At 43.6% G+C, this 24959-nt stretch overlaps 1 protein-coding gene across 1 annotated transcript in view; it reads right to left on the minus strand.

Moving 5' to 3' along the window:
* The window catches only part of LOC106586029 (fibroblast growth factor 14-like), a 90405-nt gene extending 69103 nt beyond the window's left edge, over nt 1-21302 (minus strand). The window contains exons 1-2 of the mRNA XM_045707593.1: nt 20287-21302; nt 19755-20080 (exon numbers count right to left, since the gene is read on the minus strand). Coding sequence (XP_045563549.1) covers nt 19755-19947 — 193 coding nt within the window. The 5' untranslated portion in view covers nt 19948-20080; nt 20287-21302. The remainder of the gene's footprint in view (nt 1-19754; nt 20081-20286) is intronic.
* Between the last annotated feature and the right edge of the window lie 3657 nt (nt 21303-24959).

Genomic DNA, 24959 nt, shown 5'->3' on the forward strand with positions numbered 1-24959 from the left:
TTTATCATGGTTTGAACGATGTGCGTATTTTCAGTCCCTATAATACAGTATAATACAATACAGTACGGTAATACAGTTCATACTCAAAAAGATTAGCCTACTGTAGCTAGTTTCCTTTATTTACCCAATAGAGCATATAGCTAGCTACATCTATGGGCTTTTATGTGTTTCTGTCATCCATAATGTGCGGTATCCCATATATATATCGGATAATGGCACAATCATTTGGACTTTTTTTGGGCATGGGCTCATTAAATGTTGTTAATGTAGGGCTCATAAAATGTATGTAAATATGACTCATCAGCCTCAGGAAGCATCAGATTTGAATTTTCATGCGGATCAAAGCTCTAATCAAATCCAGACATATTTATTTGCTTTACAGTGCTTTTGAATGGCACTTTTGGCGGGAAATACCAGGTTACTCAGGAGAAAAGTGTTTTATTCTCGGGATGGAACATTTGTAAAATACTGGGAAAATATTCAACCCTACTCTGGAGCTGAAATGTTGGGTTTTCTTTTACAATAGGGATATTCCTTATGTAATTGGAACTGTCACTGTAGACCTGTGATGCTGGGGTTTTTCTTTCTCTCTCACCCTTTCAAAAAAGGTAACTGTCAATAGGGTGGTGTGAGAGAAATCTGAGTTTGAGGAGAGAAATCTGAGAGTTTGTGGACTCAATGATACTCTGCCACTGGTCGGTTGCGGGCGACCTAGAGCCGTCCTGACACTGAATTGATCACAGTGGGGATTGGTGCGGTCTGTGGGGGTGAGGGGCCAGGGTGACTGTGTGTTCTGTGTGAAACATGGTACTTGGTGAAGCCCTGTTGGAAGAAGAACCATTCTGAAAATGTCTGTGTGACTGTCTAAGTGACCCTCAGAGGTGGTGAATTCCAATTATTTTAAATGTGCCAGATAATCAATAAGGCCAAGAAATGGTCAGACAGGGTACTTCCTGTACAGAATCTTCTCAGGTTTTGGCCTGCCAAATGAGTTCTGTTATACTCACAGACACCATTCAAACAGTTTTAGAAACGTTGGAGTGTTTTCTATCCAAAGCTAATAATTATATGCATATTCTAGTTTCTGGGCTGGAGTAATAATCAGATTAAATCGGGTACGTTTTTTATCCGGCCGTGAAAATACTGCCCCCTAGCCATAACAGGTTAACTGCAAGGCTATGACAAAGCCTCCCATGTCTAATGAAACTGTAAGGATTCAGGCCTCCCATTCAGAGAGCAGGTAACTTTGTCTCTGCCTGTCTCCTTTTGTGAGGAGAAGTGTCAACATCAATTTCTCTACTCTGACCACTGTCCTGTCAATCTGATGGGCAGGGACCTCCTGTGTAAACTGGGCATCAACATAACATGTGGCCGAACCGGTTTAACCATTATGCATGAGGAAGAGGAGGAAGGGGGGAGCAATTGATGTTAATGTCTGCGTTTTGTGACTGGTATTATGCATGGGATGTTGATGATGAGGTGCCCAATATTGCTCGTGTTTTCTCAATGGCTAAAACCCATTGGGGCCACGAGGGCAGTTTCATGTCTGAAGCAGGCTTACATTGCACCTCCCATTTTTCACCATTGACAAGAGATCTCCATTATGAGAAACAATGGCTGTGTGATACATTACAAAATGAGTCAGTGCAGTGTGAGGGTTTATACTGTAGCAGTGATTTCTGTGCTTTAGGGGTTAATCTAACCCATGCACAGAAAGACCTCTACCTGTTTGAGGATAGCGCACCACGTGTCCCTGGCAAAATCAGACAGAGTAGAATGGGTGGATACTGGAATTTGGATGAAATGCTTGGTTGATGCTACAGACTGGGAGATGCGCCCTGATGGGTCGACTTATTCACCCAGCACACTGACAAGTTGTTACCCACTCAGTTGGGAAACGCCAACTGAGAGGGGTGTGCATGGTGTTGATCAGGTTTCTTTTTCTACCAATATCATGTTGTTGAGTGAAGACTCACCCCTCCTGAGAGGGGTCCCTGAATGCCTTTGGGCAAGGGACAAATATGATTTTGGGAGAATAAAGGGAGCTGAGCCAATGGTGGTCACTCCTAAAGATACCAGGCGCCCATCTAGAGCACAGTATCCACTCAGTAGGGAGGCAAAAGCAGGTATTACTCCTGTTCATGCATCCCTGTTAGCTAATGGCGCTTTAATTCCCTGTCCAGAATCACCCTGTAACACCCCGATCTTGCCTGTTAGAAAACCTTCAGGTGATTGGAGATTGGTCCAGACTTAAGGCCTGTGAACGATGCAGTTTTTGCCCGTGCCCTGGTGGTTCCTAATGTTACTACTCTGTTGGGGGCGGTACCACCCACAGCAGAGTGGTTCTCTGTGATTGATTTGACGAATGCATTTTTCAGTATTCCTGTGGCACCAGAATCTCAGTTCTGGTTTACCTTCACGTTTCTAGGTAAGATATTTATGTGGACTGTGGCTCCTATGGGTTACGTGGAATCCTCCGCTATTTTTTCAGCAGCTTTAGCACAAAATCTGGAGGGTTTTATACCAGCTGAGGGCAGCACTCTGATTCAGTATGTGGATGATTTGTTGTTGTGCTCCAGCTCAATGGAAGTTTGTGAAACTGATACTCGGGCTCTGTTGATATTTCTCGCTGAGAATGGCCACAAGGTTTCAAAGAAGAAGTTACAGTTGGTTTCACAGACAGAAAAGTATCTGGGTCATGACATCTCTCCCAATGGCAGGCAGCTGGGTAAAGAGAGGATACAGGCTTTTCTCTCCATCCCACAGCCGGTTACTAAACAACACATGATGTCATTGTAGGGCCTGGTTACCTGACTATGCTGAGGTGGTGCAGCCACTTGCTGACCTTATTTATGGCCACAAAATGGCTATGAATGACAAAATTAAGTGGACACCAGAGGGACTGACTGCTCTGACCAGACTGAAACAACTCATGACTACTTCTCCCTGTTTGGGACTCCCTGACCATTCTAAACCTTTTAACCTCTTTGTTTGTCAGAAAAAATGGTTTTATGTCATCTGTTTTAACACAGGATCATGGAGGAAAGCAGCGCCCCGGTTGGGTATTATTCCAAACAGCTGGACAGTGTGGCCAGAGGTCTGGTTTATTGTTTGAGAGCTGTGGCTGCTGCTACTGAAGCTGTGTTGGCTTGTGCAGACATTGTTGCCATGTGTGAACTCACTGTACACGTTCTTCCTGCTGTACATGCTCTTATTTCACAGGCAAAGACGGCCCATCTCACACCAGCTCGACTGCTCCATTATCAGAATGTTCTTCTGACAATGTGTCATGAGACCCTGAAGAGGTGCACTGTGTTAAATCCTGCTACTTTGTTGCCCACTGAGGACGATGGAGAGCCGCATGACTGTGCTGCCCTGGTGGAGCTTGTCTCTGAACCAAGGTCGGATTTAACTGATGTCCCTTTGCAAAATGCACATATGGAACTGTTTGTAGATGGCTCTGCTCAGCGTTCTGAGAAAGGAGAACCATTGGTTGCGTATGCGGTTACTACTGCCTTAACCACACTGGAAAGTGCTAAATTACCCTCCCACCTTTCTGCTCAAGCAGCAGAACTCTTTGCACTCACTAGAGCTTGCATATTAGCTAAAGGCCAGTCTTCTAATATCTATACAGATAGCAGATATGCCTTTGGTGTGGTACATGATTTTGGTACTCTGTGGAAACAGCGAGGCTTCCTGACCTCCTCTGGTAAGACAATCTCTCATTCAAAACTTGTTGATAACTTGCTAAAGGCTATTTTGCTCCCTTCTGAAGTTGCTGTTTGTAAGTGCCTTGCTCATGCTAACTCTTCCGACCCTGTCTCCAAAGGTAATGCTATGGCTGACTTGGCAGCTAAGGCAGCAGCTGTATCCTTGGAGACCCCTGTGTTACAGATGGTTTTACTTCCTGATCATAACCTCTTCTCTCTCACTGATATCTCTGACTTGCAATCCTCTGTAGGTCCTGTTGAGTTGAGGAAGTGGAAACGACTATGTACATATGACCAAGTGCAGAAACTCTGGCTGGGCCCAGCTGGGCTACCAGTCTTACCACGTTCATGTTTCCCCTACTTAGCTAAGTTGTCACATGGTAGGGATCATGTGCCAAAGGGGGAGTTGTTGATTTTGTAAATACATTTTGGTTTGCACCTGGGTTTTCTGTGTTTGCTGAACAATTTTGTGCAAAATGTGTGATTTGTATGACTAACAACATGGGAAGAGGGATTCCGATGCCACTGTCGGCTCATCCAACCCCTGAAGGACCATTTGAACACATAATGATGGATTTTATTGAACTCTCTCCTTGTCAAGGTTACAAATATTGTCTGGTGATAGTGGATGCATTCTCCAAGTGGGTAGAGGCTTTCCCAAGTCGACATTCCAGTGCTATGGCAGTAGCCAAGAATCTCCTTAGGGAGATCATCCCAAAGTGGGGGTTACCATCTAAATTAACCAGCGACAATGGCTCCCACTTTGTGAACCTGGTGATACAGAACTTGTCTGAGAGTCTGCAGATAGACCTCAGGACCCATTGTAGCTATAGGCCGCAATCAGGCAGTTTAGTTGAACGCGCTAATCAGACCCTAAAATCTAAGATGGCGAAGCTTATGGCAGAGACAGGGCTTTCCTGGGTCACTGTGATGCCCCTGGCTCTGATGTACATGCGAGGGCGGCCCCACAGAACCACTGGATTAGCTCCTCATGAGGTTCTGACAGGTAGACCAATGAGGATGATCAATTCTCCCTTCCCACAGAACAAGCTGACACTGATGGGCTGTGACGATGACATGGTAAGTTATTGTACTGCTTAAGACAATGTTCTGAAGGCTATTTTCCCCAGGGTGAAAGCGGCTCTACCCCAGCCTCTGGTGGGGATCCTGCACAAACTGCAACCAGGTGACTGGGTGGTGGTGAAAGACCTGAGACGAAAGCATTGGAACCAGCAGAGGTGGACTGGACCATACCAGGTGATGCTGATTACCCCCACTGCTGTTCGCGTAGCTGAGAGGTCTACTTGGATCCATGCCAGCCACTGCCATACTGCCCACCAGACCCTGAGGATGGAGGACCAGAGACGCCAGAAGTCACCGACTAGATGGCCATGGGAGGATCAGGCCCAGACTCTACGCATCATGTTTCTTGCTCTTGTCTTGAGCCTTCTCATTACAGTTGTCATATGGACAGTGACTCAAGGACAACCGGTCCTGGAAAGACAACATGGTACGGACTTGACTGATGACCGTTCAGTCCCATGGCGGGACTAAAATAACAGCCACTCCAGCTCGAGCCAACGGCAGGCTCAGGACAGGAGTCCAGCAAACAATAGCCGCTCCCATATCGAAAGAAGAAGGTCAATGCATCCATTGGATGAGCACCACAGTAGGAATCACGAGGGAAACACTTGGTGGTCACTGCTTAACTATACAGTAATGACTGAACTGATGTTAGGAAATACCTCCTGTTATGTATGTAGCTTGTTTCCACATTCAGCGATCTCCCCATTCTTACATTATTCAGTAGAGGTCAGCATTAATGACACTATGTGCACTAGAAGTGCTCTTGTCCAATGAGAACAAAGGGGGTCAACCCTCACTAGGTAGAACACTGAGGGATAAATGCATTAATGGTAATTTGTCATCAACAAAAGATTTACGAGGGGGATTTGATTGTTCACATTGGTGCAGTAGAATCATCTTAGAACCAAGATCCCGTGTACCAGAACCTATTCAAGTCCAACCCCGGCGAACCCCATTTAGGACCTGTCATTGTCACAACCCAAGCAATATTTCCATACCACAATTTAATGAATCCTATCTGGGAATGTCAACATGTGTCAATTATAGTGTTTTCCCAATAGGATGTAGCTGGAAGAAGGGAACATGCAGCTCTGGAAACCCCATTAGACTGAGGGTGGGGCACACAATTATTGATGCGGAAACTGATGATCGTTCTCCTCATCAATTTGGCTTGGCAACATTTACTGATCATTATTGGATCTGTGGTGATAAAGCCTACCTCTACCTACCAACAAATTGGACAGGGTGCTGTATTTTTGGTAAACTAAACATCTCGCTTGTGGTAATGCATAAAACTAATTCCTCCATTCCAAGCAGGTTAAGACGAATTAAGAGGGGCATCTCGCAATCCAATTATGTCCCCAGTGACTCGTGACGATCCTCGAAATTGGAAAAGTTCTGGCGCGGTTTAATCCCCTGGTATGGGGCATCGGAGAATACACATGAGTTGGATAGGCTAGGATATCATTTGGAATCCCTGGTAAATTTAACCACTGCAGGGTTTTCTATGATAAGACCAGAGTTGCAAGCCACTCGACTCATGACAACCCAAAATAGGGTGGCACTTGACATGTTGCTAGCACGTGAAGGAGGGGTGTGTCAAATAATAGGAGATCACTGCTGTACATTCATACCCCAGGGAGATTAAAATTTGACTATTGTAGTGGAACATTTGAAAGAGCTTAGTGGTGTTCTCGAAAGGGAACACCAGCCTGACCAACTGGAATCCGTTAGGGTGGGTTCAGTCATTGTTTGGTGCTTCGAGAGCGACTATTTTCCACTGGCTCATCTATGGTCTAATATTACTGATTGCTCTGTTGCTAATTACCATTTGTGTGAAGAAATTGTTTAATAAAGTGGTTGATGTTGTTTTTACTATGCCCTTGCTTGCAAATGAAGTAGGTGTAGATGAAGAATCTGAGATTGATGGACGACAATCTGGTGAAGACAGTGTAATATTCTCACTGGACAGTGTAGATAGGGAGGGTTCACAGTATATGAATGATTTCCCTGACCTATTCCTTATTCCTGACTATATCTCTGATGGTGGGGAACCCAATTCTGAGCATGAGGACTCAGAGGGATGACTGTCCTATCTGTTGTGATGAGGACTGTGTTTAGACACGGGTTCTCCTGTAATTTAGGGAGCATTTATATGTTCTCTTGTTTTTTTATTTTACTCAACAATGTATTATTCTGTATGATTAAACATGTGCAAGTCTGTCTTGTTGTATAAAGGTTATTAACTCAGTTTCTGAAGGGAGAAAGCTTACATGGAAATAAGGTACTCGATATTGAAGGGATTTGATTCCCTATTTTCTTAAAATTTTTAACATGTATTTTTTTTTTTTTATAATTGATATACTCTGCAACTACTGTTAGTAAGGTACCATGTTACTGTTCTGATTCCCCAGAAGGGACGGAGTCCCTTGAGAAGGGAATGTGGCGGATTAATCAGAATTAGTTGGGTAACATAGATAATTAAGATGTTTTATTTGTATAATATGCTCATGTGAGATACTTGTCATTAGGATGGCGTGCCCTTTGGACTCTGGTGTTGAAAGTTGTACTTTTCCCTTAGCTAGGGCACAGTCACTTGGGGCCCAGAGAGGGGAGAAGTCAGAATGAAACATTGTCTTCATATGTGAATGTGTCTTTACCTATTCTTAAACCATGTGAAGGGATGGCGTGATTAATGGGGAACCAATTACTTGTCTCCACAATGTCTGTGCGCAAGTCACTCCCTCCTTTTCTATGTTGTGAGGAGGTGTATGGCAGTGTCTGGGACCATTGTATGTCCTCTCTCTAGATCTTGCACTTATCCTGGGATAGTGTATGACCTAGAGGCTCACTCCCCTCAGTGAGCTTGTCCAGGAGTGGGGTCAAGAGGGGGTTTGCTTGAGATGGGAGTATTTAGAGTTGACAATTGATATATGCCATTGGATGAGTTGGTGTTTTTGTACTATGACGTACCAGGAACGAGATTAGAAACCTCGTCAAGGGGACCAAACTCCTCTCTCAAGTAACAGTCTTTCTTTGTGAATCGTTCCTAACTATTTGTGGTTTGTCATGTCAAAGGGGGGTGGATCTTTGCTATAAAGATCTCAGTAGCCATTGTGTTGACACTCAACTGTTCATTAGAAATGGTGAATCGTTGAAAGTCAAGTACTAATGCAAAGCTCTTAATTAAAGATGTAGTTTAAGTATAACTCTGACTGGTGTGTGAAGTTTGTCTCTCCTCATTTGGTAATACAGAAATTAGCAACCACAGTGGAGACAAATGCTCAGCTGCACGCATACGCACACACATGACAGGGGTTTTTCCAGCCCACATTAGAAAAACCCTCTGCGCCTCTTTCTCCATATTGTCATGGAAGAAGCACATGAAAAAGCTAGTCCCAGATTTGTTCGTGTTTTCATGTTTGGCATGACAATAAATTGATATGATAGCACCAACAGATCTGGGACCTGCAGGTTACTAGAAAGCCACTTTCATTATTACTCTAGCTGTTTATAGTACTTATGTCAACAATACATATTCTGATATCAAATCAAAATCAAATCAAATTTATTTATATAGCCCTTCGTACATCAGCTGATATCTCAAAGTGCTGTACAGAAACCCAGCCTAAAACCCCAAACAGCAAGCAACGCATGTGAAAGAAGCACGGTGGCTAGGAAAAACTCCCTAGGAAAAACTCCCTAGAAAGGCCAAAAACCTAGGAAGAAACCTAGAGAGGAACCAGGCTATGAGGGGTGGCCAGTCCTCTTCTGGCTGTGCAGGGTGGATATTATAACAGAACATGGTCAAGATGTTAAAATGTTCATAAATGACCAGCATGGTCAAGTAATAATAATAATCATAGTAGTTGTCGAGGGTGCAACAAGCACGTCCGGTGAACAGGTCAGGGTTCCATAGCCGCAGGCAGAACAGTTGAAACTGGAGCAGCAGCACGGCCAGATATGGACATTATCCATTATCGAAACAATATGGAACGATCTCAATTCCGACTCAACATTTTTAATCCATCATCTATTCAAGTGATGTAGATCTTCATTGTAAAGGGTTTAAACACTGTTTCCCATGCTTGTTCAATGAACCATAAACAATTAATGAACCTGTGGAATGCTCGTTAAGACACTAACAGCTTACAGAAGGTAAGCAATTAAGGTCACAGTTATGAAAACATAGGACACTAAATAGGCCTTTCTACTGACTCTGAAAAACACCAAAAGAAAGATGCCCAGGGTCCCTGCTCATCTGCGTGAACGTGCCTTAGGCATGCTGCAAGGAGGTATGAGGACTGCAGATGTGGCCAGGGCAATAAATTGCAATGTCCGTACTGTGAGACGCCTAAAACAGTGCTACAGGGAGACAGGGCGGACAGCTGATCATCCTCGCAGTGGCAGACCACGTGTAACAACACCTGCACAGGATCGGTACATCCGAACATCACACCTGCGGGACAGATACAGGATGGCAACAACAACTGCCCGAGGTACACCAGGAACGCACAATCCCTCCATCAGTGCTCAGACTGTCAGCAATAGGCTGGACTGAGCGCTTGTAGGCCTGTTGTAAGGCAGGTCCTCACCAGACATCACCGGCAACAACGTTGCCTATGGGCACAAACCCACTGTTGCTGGACCAGACAGGACTGGCAAAAAGTGCTCTTCACTGACGAGTCACGGTTTTGTCTCACCAGGGGTGATGGCCGGATTTGCGTTTATCGTCAAAGGAATGAGCCTTACACCGAGGCCTGTACTCTGGAGCGGGATCGATTTGGAGGTGGAGGGTCTGCCCATGGTCTGGGGCGGTGTGTCACAGCATCATCAAACTGAGCTTGTTGTCAATGCAGGCAATCTCAATGCTGTGCGTTACAGGGAAGACATCCTCCATCTCATGTGGTACCGTTCCTGCAGGCTCATCCAGACATGACCCTCCAGCACGACAATGCCACCAGCCATTCTGCTCGTTCTGTGCGTGATTTCCTGCAAAACAGGAATGTCAGTGTTCTGCCATGGCCAGCGAAGAGCCTGTATCTCAATCCCATTGAGCACATTTGGGACCTGTTGGATTGGAGGGTGAAAGCTAAGGCCATTACCCCCAGAAATATCCAGGACCTTGCAGGTGCCTTGGTAGAAAAGTGTGGTAACATCTCACAGCAAGAACTGGCAAATCTGGTGCAGTTCATGAGGAGATACACTGCAGTACTTAATGCAGCTGGTGGCCACACCAGATACAGAGTGATACTTTTGATTTTGACCCCCCTTTGTTCAGGGACACATCATTCAATTTCTGTTAGTCACATGTCTGTGGAACTTGGTTCAGTTTATGTCTTAGTTGTTGAATCTTATGTACAAATATCTACACATGTTAAGTTAGCCGAAGATAAACGCAGTTGACAGTGAGGTTGTACAAAACATTAAGAACACCTTCCAAATATTGAGTTGTGCTTTCCATGACATAGACTGACCAGGTGAAAGCTATGATCCCTTATTGGTTTCACTTGTTAAATCCACTTTAATCAGTGAATCAGTCCACCAAATCCAAGCAGTTTTATCAGTCTACTCAGGCCTACTTGGAGTACATAGTGAGAGCATGCGTAATTTCCAAGGCAAGAAGACCAAGACGAATGGATGCACATGCTGTGTTAGCGCTGCTAAAAGATCTGAATGAAAACGACTCAGATGGCGGGGAAGAAATGAATCATGTCTCTGATTATTAGTCTGATTCTTAGCCTCAGCCTGAATAACCTACACCTCTGAGGCCAAAGCACAAAAAAAAAACTGAACAGTGCGCACCTTGCAGTTGACCACGCCACTACTAAATGAAACAGTGAGACAGGAGAGAGGAATGGCAGCGTTTAGTGTGCTTAGCTTCATTCCAATCTTTAATACCCTGAAAAACTCCCCAGTCCTTCACGATTACAAGCATACCCATAACATTATGCAGCCACCACTATGCTTGACAATATGAAGAGTGATACTCAGTAAAGTGTTGTATTGGATTTGTCTCAAACATAACACTTTGTATTCAGAACAAAATATTAATTGCTTTGCCAAATTTTTGCAGTATTACTTTAGTGCCTTGTTGCAAACAGGATGCATGTTTTGAAATATTTTTACACTACCAGTCAAAAGTCTTTGAAGGGTTTTTCTTTATTTTTACTATTTTCTACATTGTAGTGAAGACATCAAAACTATGAAATAACACATATGGAATCATGAAGTAACAATAAAAGTGTTTCTCTTTGTCACGGCTGTCAGATTGATCGGACCAACGCGCAGCATGGTTGTAGTTCCACATCTTTTTATTTATAGTGAAACGTTGCAATACACCAAATACTAGAAATACAAAAAAACAACAAACCGTGACGCAAAGATGAAAACACACTACTCAAAATTAACAACCCACAAACCCAAAAGGAAAAACCCACTACTTAAATATGATCTCCAGTCAGAGGCAACCAGGACCAGCTAACTCCAACTGGAGATCAACCCAAAAAAACAACATAGAAATAGAAAACAAGAAAACCAACCAAACACCCCGTCACGCCCTGACCCATCTACTATAGAAAATGACCTCTTACAAGGGTCAGGACGTGACAGTACCCCCCCCCCAAAGGTGCAGACTGCACACAAAAAACACCAACAAAACAACCACAAAAACACAAGGGGAGGGTAGGGAGGGTGACAAAAGTCTATGGCGGCTCTGGTGCTAATCCCAGAACCTTCCTATCCCTCCAATCCTCCAGCAACGGAGGTGGCTCCGGCTCCGGGCGTAACTCTTGTTCCGCCCACAGATCCCTCCGCTTCTGTAACGCCGACCTGTGGATCATTATTTAAAGAATCGGGCTGCAGGCCGTCGCTGGAGGCTCCGGACTGGGGAGCGTCGCTGGAGGCTCCGGACTGGGGAGCGTCGCTGGAGGCTCCGGACTGGGGAGCGTCGCTGGAGGCTCCGGACTGGGGAGCGTCGCTGGAGGCTCCGTACTGGTGAGCGTCGCTGGAGGCTCCGTACTGGTGAGCGTCGCTGGAGGCTCCGTACTGGTGAGCGTCGCTGGAGGCTACGGACTGAGGTCCGTCTCAGCAGTTTCCGGACTGAGGTCCGTCTCTGCAGTTTCCGGACTGAGGTCCGTCTCAGCAGTTTCCGGACTGAGGTCCGTCTCAGCAGTTTCCGGACTGAGGTCCGTCTCAGCAGTTTCCGGACTGAGGTCCGTCTCAGCAGTTTCCGGACTGAGGTCCGTCTCAGCAGTTTCCGGACTGTAGGCCGTCTCAGCAGGTTCCGGACTGTAGGCCGTCTCAGTAGGTTCCGGACTGAAAAACGTTGCCGGAAGCTCTGGACGGGGAACTGTCGCCGGAAGCTCTGGACGGGGAACTGTCGCCGGAAGCTCTCGACGGGGAACTGTCGCATGGAAGCTCTCGACGGGGAACTGTCGCCGGAAGCTCTCGACGGGGAACTGTCGCCGGAAGCTCTCGACGGGGAACTGTCGCCGGAAGCTCTCGACGGGGAACTGTCGCCGGAAGCTCTCGACGGGGAACTGTCGCCGGAAGCTCTGGACGGGGAACTGTCGCCGGAAGCTCTGGATGGGGAACTGTCGCCGGAAGCTCTGGACGGGGAACTGTCGCCGGAAGCTCTGGACTGGGAATGTGAACTGGAATCCTGATGCGTGGTTCTGGCATGGGTGGCACCAGACCGGTAACCCCCACCTCAGGACGAATGCAGGGAGCAGGAACAGGACACTCCGCACTGGGCATGCTCACTGGAGGTCAGATGCGTGGAACTGGCTTAGGTGGCGCCAGACTGGTAACACGCACCTCAGGACGAATGCAGGGAGCAGGAACAGGACACTCCGCACTGGGCATGCGCACTGGAGGTCTGATGCGTGGAACTGGCTTAGGTGGCACCAGACTGGTAACACACACACCTAAGGACTTGTGCAGGGAGCAGGAACAAGACGTATCGGGCTATGGAGGCGAACTGGAGACCGGGCATGCTGAGCAGGCCTACTCCTTTCTGGCTGAATGACCATCCTCGCCCTACACCGGTGAGGAGCTGGCACCGAGCGCACCGGGCTGTGAATGCGTATGGGCGATATATTGCGCATCACACCATAACCCATTGCTCGTTCATCCACTCGCTCCTCAGCACGCCCGCTCCGTAGTGCTCTTTCTGCCAGTACCTCTCTTCGGAATCTTGCGTCGAGCTCCGCGCTTGACTCCCTGACTGGCTCCTGTCTGCTCCACGGCTCTCTCCGATACGCACGGGAAGTTAGATCAGGTCTCCCCTCTGACGTCGCCAAACTCCCCGTATGCCCCCCCAAAAATATTTTTGGGGGCTGCCTCTCCGCCTTGCCTATTGGTGGATTAGCGCCTCGTAGTATCGTCGCTCCCTCTTTGCTTCTTCAATTTCCTCCTTCGGGCGTCGATACTCCCCAGCTGCCTCCAAAGTCCTTTTCCATCCAAAATTTCCTCCCAAGTCCATTCCTCCAGATACTCCTTACCATGCTGCTTGGTCCTTTAGTGGTGGGTTGTTCTGTCACGGCTGTCAGAATGATCAGACCAACGCGCAGCATGGTTGTAGTTCCACATCTTTTTATTAATAGTGAAACGTTGCAATACACCAAATACTAGAAATACAAAAAAAAAAAACGTGACGCAGAGAGGAAAACACACTACTCAAAATTAACAACCCACAAACCCAAAAGGAAAAACCCCCTACTTAAATATGATCTCCAATCAGAGGCAACGAGGACAAGCTGCCTCCAATTGGAGATCAACCCAAGAAAACAACATAGAAATAGAAAACCTAGAACACAAAACATAGAAATAGAAAACAAGAAAACCAACCAAACACCCCGTCACACCCTGACCCATCTACTATAGAAAATGACCTCTTACAAGGGTCAGTACGTGACACTCTTTACAAAACTGTTTCAGTTCAGCAATATTCTTGTGATGTCTGGTGTGAACTGTTCTCTTGAGATTATGCCACAGCATCTCAATTGGGTTGAGGTCAGAACTCTGACTGGGCCACTCCAGAAGGCATATTTTCTTCTGTTGAAGCTATTCTGTTGTTGATTTACTTCTGTGTTTTGGGTCGTTGTCCTGTTGCATCACCCAACTTCTGTTGAGCTTCAAATGGTAGATACTTTACAGTTGAGATGAGGTTTTGATGTTGGTGTGCTGTGCCTTCTTTTCTCCGCACATAGTGTGTGTGTTCCTTCCAAAAAACTCAACTGTAGTTTCATCTGTCCACAGAATATTTTGCCAGTAGCGCTGTGGAACATCCAGGTGATGAACATCAAGGCTTTTAGAGATACTTTTGTAACCCTTTCCAGCTTTATGCAAGTCAACAATTCATAATATTGGGTCTTCTGAGATCTCTTTTGTTTGATGCATGGTTTACATCAGGCAATGCTTCTTGTGAATAGCAAACTCAAATTTTGTTAGTGTTTTTTATAGGGCAAGGCAGCTCTAACCGACATCTCCAATCTCGTCTCGTTGATTGGACTCCAGGTTAGTTGAATCCTGACTCCAATTAGCTTTTGGAGAAGACATTAGCCTAGGGGTTCACATACTTTTTCCAACCTACACTGTGAATGGTTAAATTATGTACAGACAAGAAAAATATAATACTTTGTATGTTATTAGATTAAGCACACTATGTTTGTCTATTGTTGTGACTTAGATGAAGATCAGATCAAATTTGATGACCAAATTATGCAGAAATCCAGGTAATTCCAAAGGGTTCACATACTTTTTCTTGCCACTGTAGGTGTCTTGAGTATATCTGGAAAGAGAGAGTGATCACTACAATATTTTGTTTTGCTGTTATATTGATGTGTCTTTCTCATGGCTACCCATGTATTTCCATGGAAATATTAAGTTTATTTTGAAAGTATAACACATTTTCAAAAGCATTCATGATTTGCATAAATGTAATATTTTAACTATTACTCTTGTTAAACATATGAAATGGTATTACATTTGGTTTAGAGCTCATTATGACTTGTTTAGGACTCGAAATTCAAAGTTTAGGACTTGAGACTTGACACGGATTTGCCGGTCTTGACTTGGGACTTGACTTGCGACTTGAGTGCTAAGACTTGAGACTTACTTGTGACATGTAAAACAATGACTTCGTCCCACCTCCGCTGTATACTGTACAGGCTTCCTTCTTTTCACTCTGTCCATTAGGTTAGTATTGTGGAGTAACTACAATATTCATCCATCCTCCGTTTTCTCCTATCACAGTCATTAAACTCTGTAACTGTTTTAAAGTCACCTCCGGCATTTGAAATTCATTGCTCGACTCAGGGACACACCTCACAGATAATTCTATGTGTGGGGTACAGAAATGAGGTAGTCATTTAAAAATCATGTTAAACACTAGTCTTGCACAGTGAATCCAGGCAACTTATTTTGTGAATTATTAAGGACATTTTTACTCCTGAAATTATTTAGGCTTGCCATAAAGAGGTTGAATACTTATTGACTCAAAACATTTCAGCTTTTCATTAATAAAAAAAATTGTCTAAAGAAATTACTCCACTTTGAGATTATGGGGTATTGTGTGTAGGCCAGTGACACAAAATCTCAATTCAATACATTTTAAATTCAGGCTGTAGCACAGCAAAATGTGGAAAAAGTAAACGGGTGTGAATACTTTCTGTAGCAAATATTGCTTTTGTGCTGCATTTTAAATTCAGGCTGTAGCACAGCAAAATGTGGAAAAAGTAAACGGGTGTGAATACTTTCTGAAGCAAATATTGCTTATATAATGCAAATATTGCTTTTGTGCTGATTTTCACTATTTATCAAGCACACTTGGCACTTATAATGATGTTTAGGCTACTGATGTTTTAATCATTTGACCTCACATCTTGCTGACTGTGGGTCTTGGTGGTTGGGATATTTTTTTTATTTAGTCGTTATAAAAAGAAGCTGTTACCCTATTCCAACACACACTTTTTGTTTCATAGTTGTAACAAAGGCACTCCACGACTAAAATGTATTGAACACTTTTTTTTACATATAGCCTACAGTAACAAACTAATGAAAATGCTATTGTGTTAGTGACCTTAATTCATCAATCAAGTACAAGGGAGGAGCGAAAGCCTGCAGACACACGCCCCCACGACACCTTCCACAACACCTTGCCCCATTTCTACCCCGCATGGACTTGAAACCCCCCCACAAACCCCACTAAAATGATTTCATCCCTGTTTAGCTTTTGAGCTACGGATAGGCTAGGCAGTAGGCTTGTATTTGGGGTGATCTGTGAGGTGATAACATTTTATTTGCTTCGTGACTTTTCAAAAACTTTAAACAACTTGTCAAGTCATGTGCTACAGTTCTTGTATACACTGTAACAAGTACATCAAACATTTGTAGTATGCTGAAATGTTACCAAACTAAGTTAATATTTTTCAAGCAATGGGCGCAGCCATCTTTGACTGTTTATTTACGTCTTATAGTGAATGCCATTCTGGGGATAGGCAGTTTTCGCTTGTCAAACATTAAAAAAAACACGGCTTCCATCATAAATGATTTAGCTGCTATTAGCTTAGCTGACACACATCTCTTTTCTAAACAATATTACATTTCTCCCTTGTGCTCACCAGAGATGTGGTAAATTGTAAACAGCTCACTAACTTATGTTTTGTTTTTTGTCAGCGCAATCTGTTATTTAGACTGGTTAATGGAATCAGTTTGGCTGTGGATGTGTTCCGTGTGATTGCTTGGATGATGTTTGCATTCATCTTCCACAAAAGGTGAAATGGAGATAAAGTTATGAAGACCTTTATTTCCCATCAGTACAAAACATTGTTTAGATGCTTTTCAGTAACAATGCTGTTTAGACGTGTTTGTTGCATGATTTGTTCTGTTGCTACTGTTCCAATCACATATTTGCAATTGTACACTGCAGGGACCACTCAACAATGATCACAAATATGTGATCGTATGCATCAAAGGGTTAGAAGTGGCCTAATTTGATTGAGACTTGATAGAGATTCACCAGGTAAGTTGTTGGAAATGGAAGTTAACTATCTGCAATGTTCTGCCCATTTCACCTCATTGATTGTGAATACACCTATGTAGCCTGGGTGTCTGGTCCAGAAGGATACATGTAATTCAGTACTACTAAGAAATGCATTAGGGAGGGGGCATAAAGGCATTCTCTTTCAGATTCAGACATGGAAATTGTTGATCTGTTGTTTTTTCTAAATAAATGTAGTAGAATCATCAAAGTCAAATTAGGACAGTGTTCGTGAAAACATTTCCATAATAATATTATAAAATGGTGAATTTGCAAATGCTTTTACTAAAATATAGTCAAATGCAGGAATCCAGGACATATTCCTGTTCATTAGAGCTTGCAACGGTAAAAAAAAAAAAAAGTGTTTCTGATTGGACAGTTCCAAGTAGTCCCTCCCCTCCCAGTCGGTTTTCTTAAATGTTGTGCCTAATGAACATCACCCAGCACTATGCTCCATCCAATGGCGTCAACTGCTCCACATTAAAGAAAAGACTGGTTTCTTCAATGGAAAACACACTCAGTTTCAGTAAAACATATAATCTAGTAAGAAGCCCTGAAATGAAGACAACTGCTTTGTCCACCTGCGTTATACCGCTGCGTATGATTGGTGGAGCATTCAGCTTTATTTTCCTGGAAATGTCCTTCAAGAGAGGCCAGTATTGGATTAAGCACACTAAACAAGCCATTACTCTTAATTTAGCCTGTGTGTGTGTGTGTGTGTGTGTGTGTGTGTGTGTGTGTGTGTGTGTGTGTGTGTGTGTGTGTGTGTGTGTGTGTGTGTGTGTGTGTGTGTGTGTGTGTGTGTGAGAGAGAGAGAGAGCCCTATGGGCAGCATTTCACAACCATCCCCCTGTGAGCTCTGAAAACTGTGGCGGTGGTTGAAGATCACTAAAGATCTTCCCACTGGGCCAGTAATCACAAATGATACCAATGATGAAGCTGAGTGAGAAGCAAGGCTCTGTCCCAAATAGCACCCTATTCCCTGTATAGTGCACAAGTGCAAACATTATTACCAGGACACATAGGGCACTGGTCAAAATGAGTCAGGGATAGGATGCCATTTGGGAAGCGACCCAAGTGTTCGCCCTGTGGTCTGATTAGAACTATCACTCAGCAACCAGTCCGGACCTCGGTAATTGCTTCGAATAAAAAAAGAAACTTACTGTTGAGAGTTAAAATACACATGCTGCAATTTAGAAACTTGGTTGTGCATCAGCCATTTTCCTCTTGTTATACTCACTGTCACTCAATTAACCCATGTCAGTTAACCTTTTTTAAATAGGTAAAATAGTCTAGCCAGCTATCTGAACTTGAAGTAATCATGGCCGAATTACCCTGGAGGGGCCCTGACCTCCAGGGGGTCCCCACTGATCTTGTTAGTCACTCTCACTTAGATATCATAATAACATGGCATAAGTTATGGCAAAATGTGCAGAATTGCAGGAAACTGTCTTATAAAACTGAAAAAATGTTTCCCCACCCCATGGCAAAATGTGTATAATTGCAGGAAAAAAGCTGTAAAACTGCACACACAACAAAGTTAAATAAAGCAAACGCGTTTGTTAATAAAATACTTGTTTCTGCTAAAATAGATCCCTCTGTACATATTGACTAACAGTTTTTAATCCCGCTGCTGAGTTCATGAAGCAACAGCAACCAATGTGACAATGGCTGGGGTATTTTTTGCTTGTTTTTGCTGTTCTCCAAATAGCATTAAATTGTATAGAAGTTCAGTAAATTAGCTGACCACGGCCCTGAATGCTTCTCAGGGCACAGTCACTGAAAACTCATTGTCATTCTTTTAAAGGCTGAAACACTGATACATACCCACATACGCACGCACACACACACACCCTGAGTTGGGTATCGGCTCGCTAATAAAATGTCGGTGGCAGGAGTGTTGTTGTCAAGGCATTGTGGGGGTAATTTGTCAAGCGGGGTAAAGCTGGCATCGGCGTCTTTGACTATGGAATTTATTAGCAACAGATTCCCCCCGTAGGCATAGGTGGCAGGTACTTAGATATGTAGCCACACCACACAGTGCATATTATGGTTTTATCAGGCCCATTTTGGGGATTTCCACACTTAGGGGAAAACCTGAGCAGGTTCTGCAGATTTAAAAATGTACATGATAGAAGACATAAGCAGAATATTTTTTCATACCACACAAATGGCCAAAGGCAGGCTACTGTGCAACTTACTATTCAGGTAGGATGCAATTTTTGAACTTTATTTATATTTTGTATTTTTAATCATATTTTTGGAAAGGAAGTGGCCCACGGGTTCCATTCAATTATGTGAGTTTTTTTAAAGGTGTAACCTCTATGAGGGAAATATTGACCTTTTAGGTTGCACAGCAATGGATTTTCGTTGTTCGTTCTGGGGATGTGCAAGGCTTTGTTATATGCACTATACAGTTCAGCAGTGTGTATGTATGAGCTTCATAGCGGCAGGGCCGTTTCGAGCAATATGTGGTGACAGCTCAGTCTAGAGAATCACGCACTGCTCGTCTGTTACCTGTCATCTACCTTGCATGTAAATCAGGGGTAGACATATTTTTTCTCCCCTCTTCCTTCCTGCCTGTTAGGCACCAACAAACTGACCGCTATATAGTCAATCGTAAGAACCATGGTATTGCCCACCACATATTCAACATGCGTTTTTTTCTCCCTCTGTTCAACATTTAGCTACTCACGATCGGATAGACAGTGTAAATAGTAATACCATAATGGTTTATCCCATGATTGTAGTGAATTATTGATATTAAATCTATGTTATTGGACATATTTGTTTGCCTACTTCCCAGTGAGGGGTTACCCTAATGAATGATGTGTAGAAACAGGTTGACATTACTGCACAATACATTACCCACACAACAGGCACCTCACACACATCGTACACACAACTTCTCACACCTTGTCTCCGTAGTCTCCTCTTCTTCAGCCCGAAGATACGCACTTTGGAGAAGATGTCTACCAGGTTTCCATTGCAGAGCCCCTTGTTCTTACTGGGACTCTTCCTCCGCCTGTTCTGGGGTGGTCGGTCTACATGCTGCTCCCGTGCTTCCCTCTTCTTCCGGATCAGACCGCTGGCGATAGCCGCTGCCATAGCTCAATGTCTCAGTGCTGCTCAGGTCCGGTCCGCACTCCGTCCGCACACGAAGCACAGACCACATAAACAACCGCCTCTAGTCGCTCGCAGCTCAGGTCACAGTCCCATGGTGGTGGCTAGACGGTTCAGTCTGTGGTGTTGAATCAGGTAGGTATTTAAATACTACTTCTTGATAACAGTTTTTATTGTCCCGACACTACATTTTAGTGCTTGGGGAACATTTCGTTATCATTAATTGTACGATTCATAAGCATTATGAAAACGTTGTCATGAAAGTATTTAATTACACATTTTCATCAGGAGCTTAGTTGAAGAATTTGCTTGGCAAAAACTCACCCGAAAGAGAGAGCTCATCAGTCATATATGCGTATTGATTTTCAGTTAATTGGATGACTTTTTCACTTCCATCTCCTCCTAAATGTCCAGTGTATGTTGTAGCCTCCCCTTCCCACACTCCGACCTCTACTCTTTTTGTCTTCCTTCCCTCCCTCCTCTCCTCCTGGAGACCGGGGCTGGATTCAGAACTCAGCACCCTGGACAACGGCAGCCACACAGTGTTGAGTGTATGTGTCGCCAGCCGTCCAACAAACAAAAGCGATTCTGTGGGTGATTATCACTGTCGGGACGACGGACACTCTCACTAGAGTACAGCACAGGAGAACACAATGTATACGAAGACACATTAGCCGAGCTGACCATGTAATAGACTATGCAACACTGCTCCTGAAACGGCCATTCATCTTGGAGAGTCAAATATTAGACAATAAATGTCAGTAAGATCAATAGGCTACAACACCAAAAAGCAGGCTAAATATCAAACGTGTCTATATCTAATGAATAGCAATATAGGCTACCTATCTGACTGCATGGAATACATTTTCACTACGTCTTCTCCTTGTATATTCCCTTTCCCTTCACAGCTGGGCAGATGCGGAGGAGACAACACGGATGTCCGGATTTGCAAATTAAACCCATCATTCCTTGAAAAGACAGCAATCAGGAGCGTAATCAAAAAGACAGCATAGGAGACGCGGCTGCATAGACTATAGGCAACATTGTACACGCACACCTTTCCCGTGCAAAGGCGCATTTTCCATCAATCCCCGCACTGCAAGAGAAACTATGAGCAGGGAAGGGTGCCTCTTGCTTCAATCTATAGATCGACAATCTTCGACATCAACAAGTCTTAACGGCTCCTTTGAACTTGCCTCGAAGAGGATTCGACACTTCGAGGCGGCTTCAGCTTGCAGTTACGGAAGCCCTCGCTCTGAAGCCCTCGCTCCGAACGTGCTCGCAACTGAATTGCGATGGGCATTTCATAGGGTAGTTACATCTCGGCTGAGAATACATCTATTTGTATATGGTTTAATTAAGGTGCAGTCTATGGGACCGTTCACCATAAAAATCAATCCATGCATATTGCCCGGTAGCCTACGCATGACCCATGTCGGGGGGGGGAAGTGTGTGGTCTGAAGGAATAGCCTAACTGAACATAAAAATAAATCTGTAACTCAAGTACGCGATGATAGCCTATGGAGAAAGTATGAGTATTGATCAGTATTGCCATTTTATCTCATACAATAATATCACTGTATACGTGACTAATTGCAGATCATGAAACGGGGCGTGTCAAGAATAATGCTTTTAAGTTAAGCTTTTGCATCTTTTCTCAAGGCCTCCTCACTCACTCACTCACTCACTCACTCACTCACTCACTCACTCACTCACTAGGTGCTCATTGCTGGATGAAAAAACAGACACATTCATATATTTGATGTCCAGTTTTCTCATTAACTATCTGTTAACATGCTGGATTGGTGGTGCCAATACCATAAAAACACACCAACACAAAACATTAGATATGATTTCCAGAGACAACATTCACATACAGCGAATTAACCCTTTCACGTGTGAGTTCCAAATATCTTTAACGGTCGCCCCAGCGTGAGTTTTTTTATGCACGTGATGTTCGAACGTTATCTCCATTCCATGATGTGATTGTTACATAAACAACAACACTGAATGGCTCAGAGTGGGAGTGAGAGGTTACCGTGATTGACTGCCTAAACGCGCAATTTTGTATCAATAAATCACTATCAGAAAATGTTTTGTGTGGTATTATTGATATATTTACTATTTCATTTACGTTTTTCAATTACCCGTGATAAATCATGCGTTCCGATTTTTGCATAAATTGTAAAGGGCGCATAGTATGTGTGTAAAATAATGTTTTGAAGGTTGTACTGATTATGATGAGCTAAGCTAATTCCAGCTTTGTGTATGGGGCCATGTTTGTTGACATACAATGCATTCTGGGTTTCACTTGATCGTCTGTCGGACCAAAGATGCTATAACAAAATGAGGTGAGTAAGGGTTCACTCATTTTTTGAGAACTTCAGGAAGTGAATGTGGGATGTGAATGATGGTAGACCACACCCCTTCAACAACTCATCTTGTCTTCTCTTATTATCTTCGGTTTCTGTGAGGTAAAAAAGCATGGCTGCACGCTGAAACTAATCATCGGATTACTTTCGATTTCTAGAAAGTGTTTTACTCAATTATTTTGATCAACGGTGAGCTCACCCGTGATGTGATTAATTGTACATAGTAATTGCTATTAGCTAATTCATAGTGTAGTTTATGTCAGCCGAGAGTTAGAAAATATGACCGCTTGTGTTGCGTCAATCTTTCCTCAGCGCTAGGACAAATGTAGCCTACATTTTTCCGGTTAGGATTATTGTGTTATGCTATAGATACTTCTGTGAATATCTGAATATTGCATCCAAAAATAAACTGCTCACATTCTGGACATAACTTTGTAAGGACTGTGTTTGTGTAAATAGTTTCTGAAAAAAGTGTGGCCAGCTCAAATGTTGATTGTTGCGTCATTTGAAACTGGCCGTTCTAAATGAGCGTTCTAAATGAGTGTTCTAATCACACGGGGTGTGATCGTACGCTTCAGGGACCACTGTAGAACAAGCACACCCCGTGTGATGGTACGTGTGAAAGGGTTAAAAGCTCAAGAGAGCCATCTGGCGTCTGTCACTGCTATTAAACAACACTGTGAACATTTGGGGACAGTGGTGTCTCTGTTTGCTACGCTCTCTTTCTACACACGTTCATAGCCTCCATGATGTCATGTCAAGGCATACGGGGCTGAATTGCATTGCCAAACGCCATGCCAGGGCTTGGTGTGCATTCATTTGCTTTCTCTTTTACATTGCACCTAGCAACTTGGCAGCCGGTCAGATAAATTATTTGTATTTCCGGTCAGAGAAATTCTTTGTATTTATTATGGATCCCTATTAGCTGCTGCCAATGGGGTATGAAAAAAAAACGCATCACTGTATCATCTTATTTGTATTTGTTGGGGGGCAGGGCTAATGTGCCCTATTAGAAAGGGAGAGAGAGAAGGAGAGAGATTCCTGCAGGATGCTGTGTGTGTGAAAATCTCACCTTATTAAATCAAATGTATGTGCCATGCTGGTTGAGCAGCGTTTTCCCCCGGCCGCAGTAGGCCTACCCTTCTGATGTTGCGGGAATTAAATAATGTGTTAATTAACAGTGCAGTGCAGTTTGCATTGCAGCCAGTAGCAGACGCTGTTAGCCCAACAATGACTCTACACATAGGTACAGTACACCATCAGCACAGTGCAAGGACTGTATGAAATTATAGTCTGGCTATAATGTATTACAGAATATAAAGGTAAGTGAACACACTGTTTTGCAGTGAAGGTCTACATTAACTTTAGCAGCACTGTCTGGGCTAGCACCATGGTGTAGCCGGAGGACAGCTAGCTTCCATCCTCCTCTGGCTTCATTGACTTCAATACAAAACCTAGGAGCCCCCTTACATAGACATACATGGTAATTTATGACCACTTCCGGAGGACGTCCTCCAACCAATCAAAGCTTTTGCAGTATGAACTGACATGTTGTCCATTCAATCATAGATGTAGGATCAGAGAATGAACCTAGAGTGTTGTATTGGGATTGTGCCACAGAGCATTAAGGGGGTTCTATGTGTTGAGAAGCTTGGTGACATTGTTGGATAGAGATTAAGAATGAAAAGTGATAGTTGAGGATTTTTGGGACATTATTCAATTCAAATGAGTTTTTTCAAATGACAGGAGATGGAGGATGTATATGATACATTGTTTTCTTGGGTTTATAACTATATTTTTGTATCCAGATAGTGCAATTTATTTACATTTATTTACATTTTCCTCGCTAACTTCAGTAACTTCAGTTCAGTTTTCTCTGCCAGAATGGTAGAATGGCCAACGCTGCCAAAAATGTTGTAGACTTTTGGTTGAAGAATCCCTTTCAGTCTCTGGGGTACACGGAAAAGGTGTGAATTAAAAGTGAGGGTCGACCTCTGCCTGAGATCATGAAGAAGGATGAAAAGGTGAGGGCGTTCAATACCAACGGGTATCAAATGTATAGCTGGTTAACAGGGAGCTTATCACCAAGCCGCCTGTAATTGCACGTTAAGATTCTTTACATGTTGATCATCTTTTCTTGGATGTTGAAAACAATTCAGAATGATTTGATAGCTTCCATTGCGTCATCCATTAAAAGCTAGATTAAAGAGAGAGGTTGACGCAGCATATTTTTTCGTGTGTGCTCAAGTAGGCTTTGCACTTTCCTCCGGTATTTATTTAGCAAAGGTGATAACACATAATCACTCCGGACAGCAAGCAAAAGGTCATGACATATATGTTGATGACATATATGTTGCAGCAGTCTAGGCTACACCTAAACATTAGAAATCTGACATGCTGTATGGGGTGAAAACAATACTATTTTTCCATCTGATCAACTGTAGGCTATTAATAAGAGCAGCTGCATACAGCCTATGCGCCCTGTCCATCTGGTAAGGGTAACTAATTGGCAACGTTATGTACAGTGCCTTGCAAAAGTATTCACCCCCTTGGCATTTTTACTATTTTGTTGCCTTACAACCTGGAATTAAAAGTGATTTTTTGGGGGTTTGTATCATTTGATTT

This window comes from Salmo salar, chromosome ssa25 (assembly GCF_905237065.1).
Source record: "Salmo salar chromosome ssa25, Ssal_v3.1, whole genome shotgun sequence".
Classification (NCBI taxonomy): domain Eukaryota; kingdom Metazoa; phylum Chordata; class Actinopteri; order Salmoniformes; family Salmonidae; genus Salmo; species Salmo salar.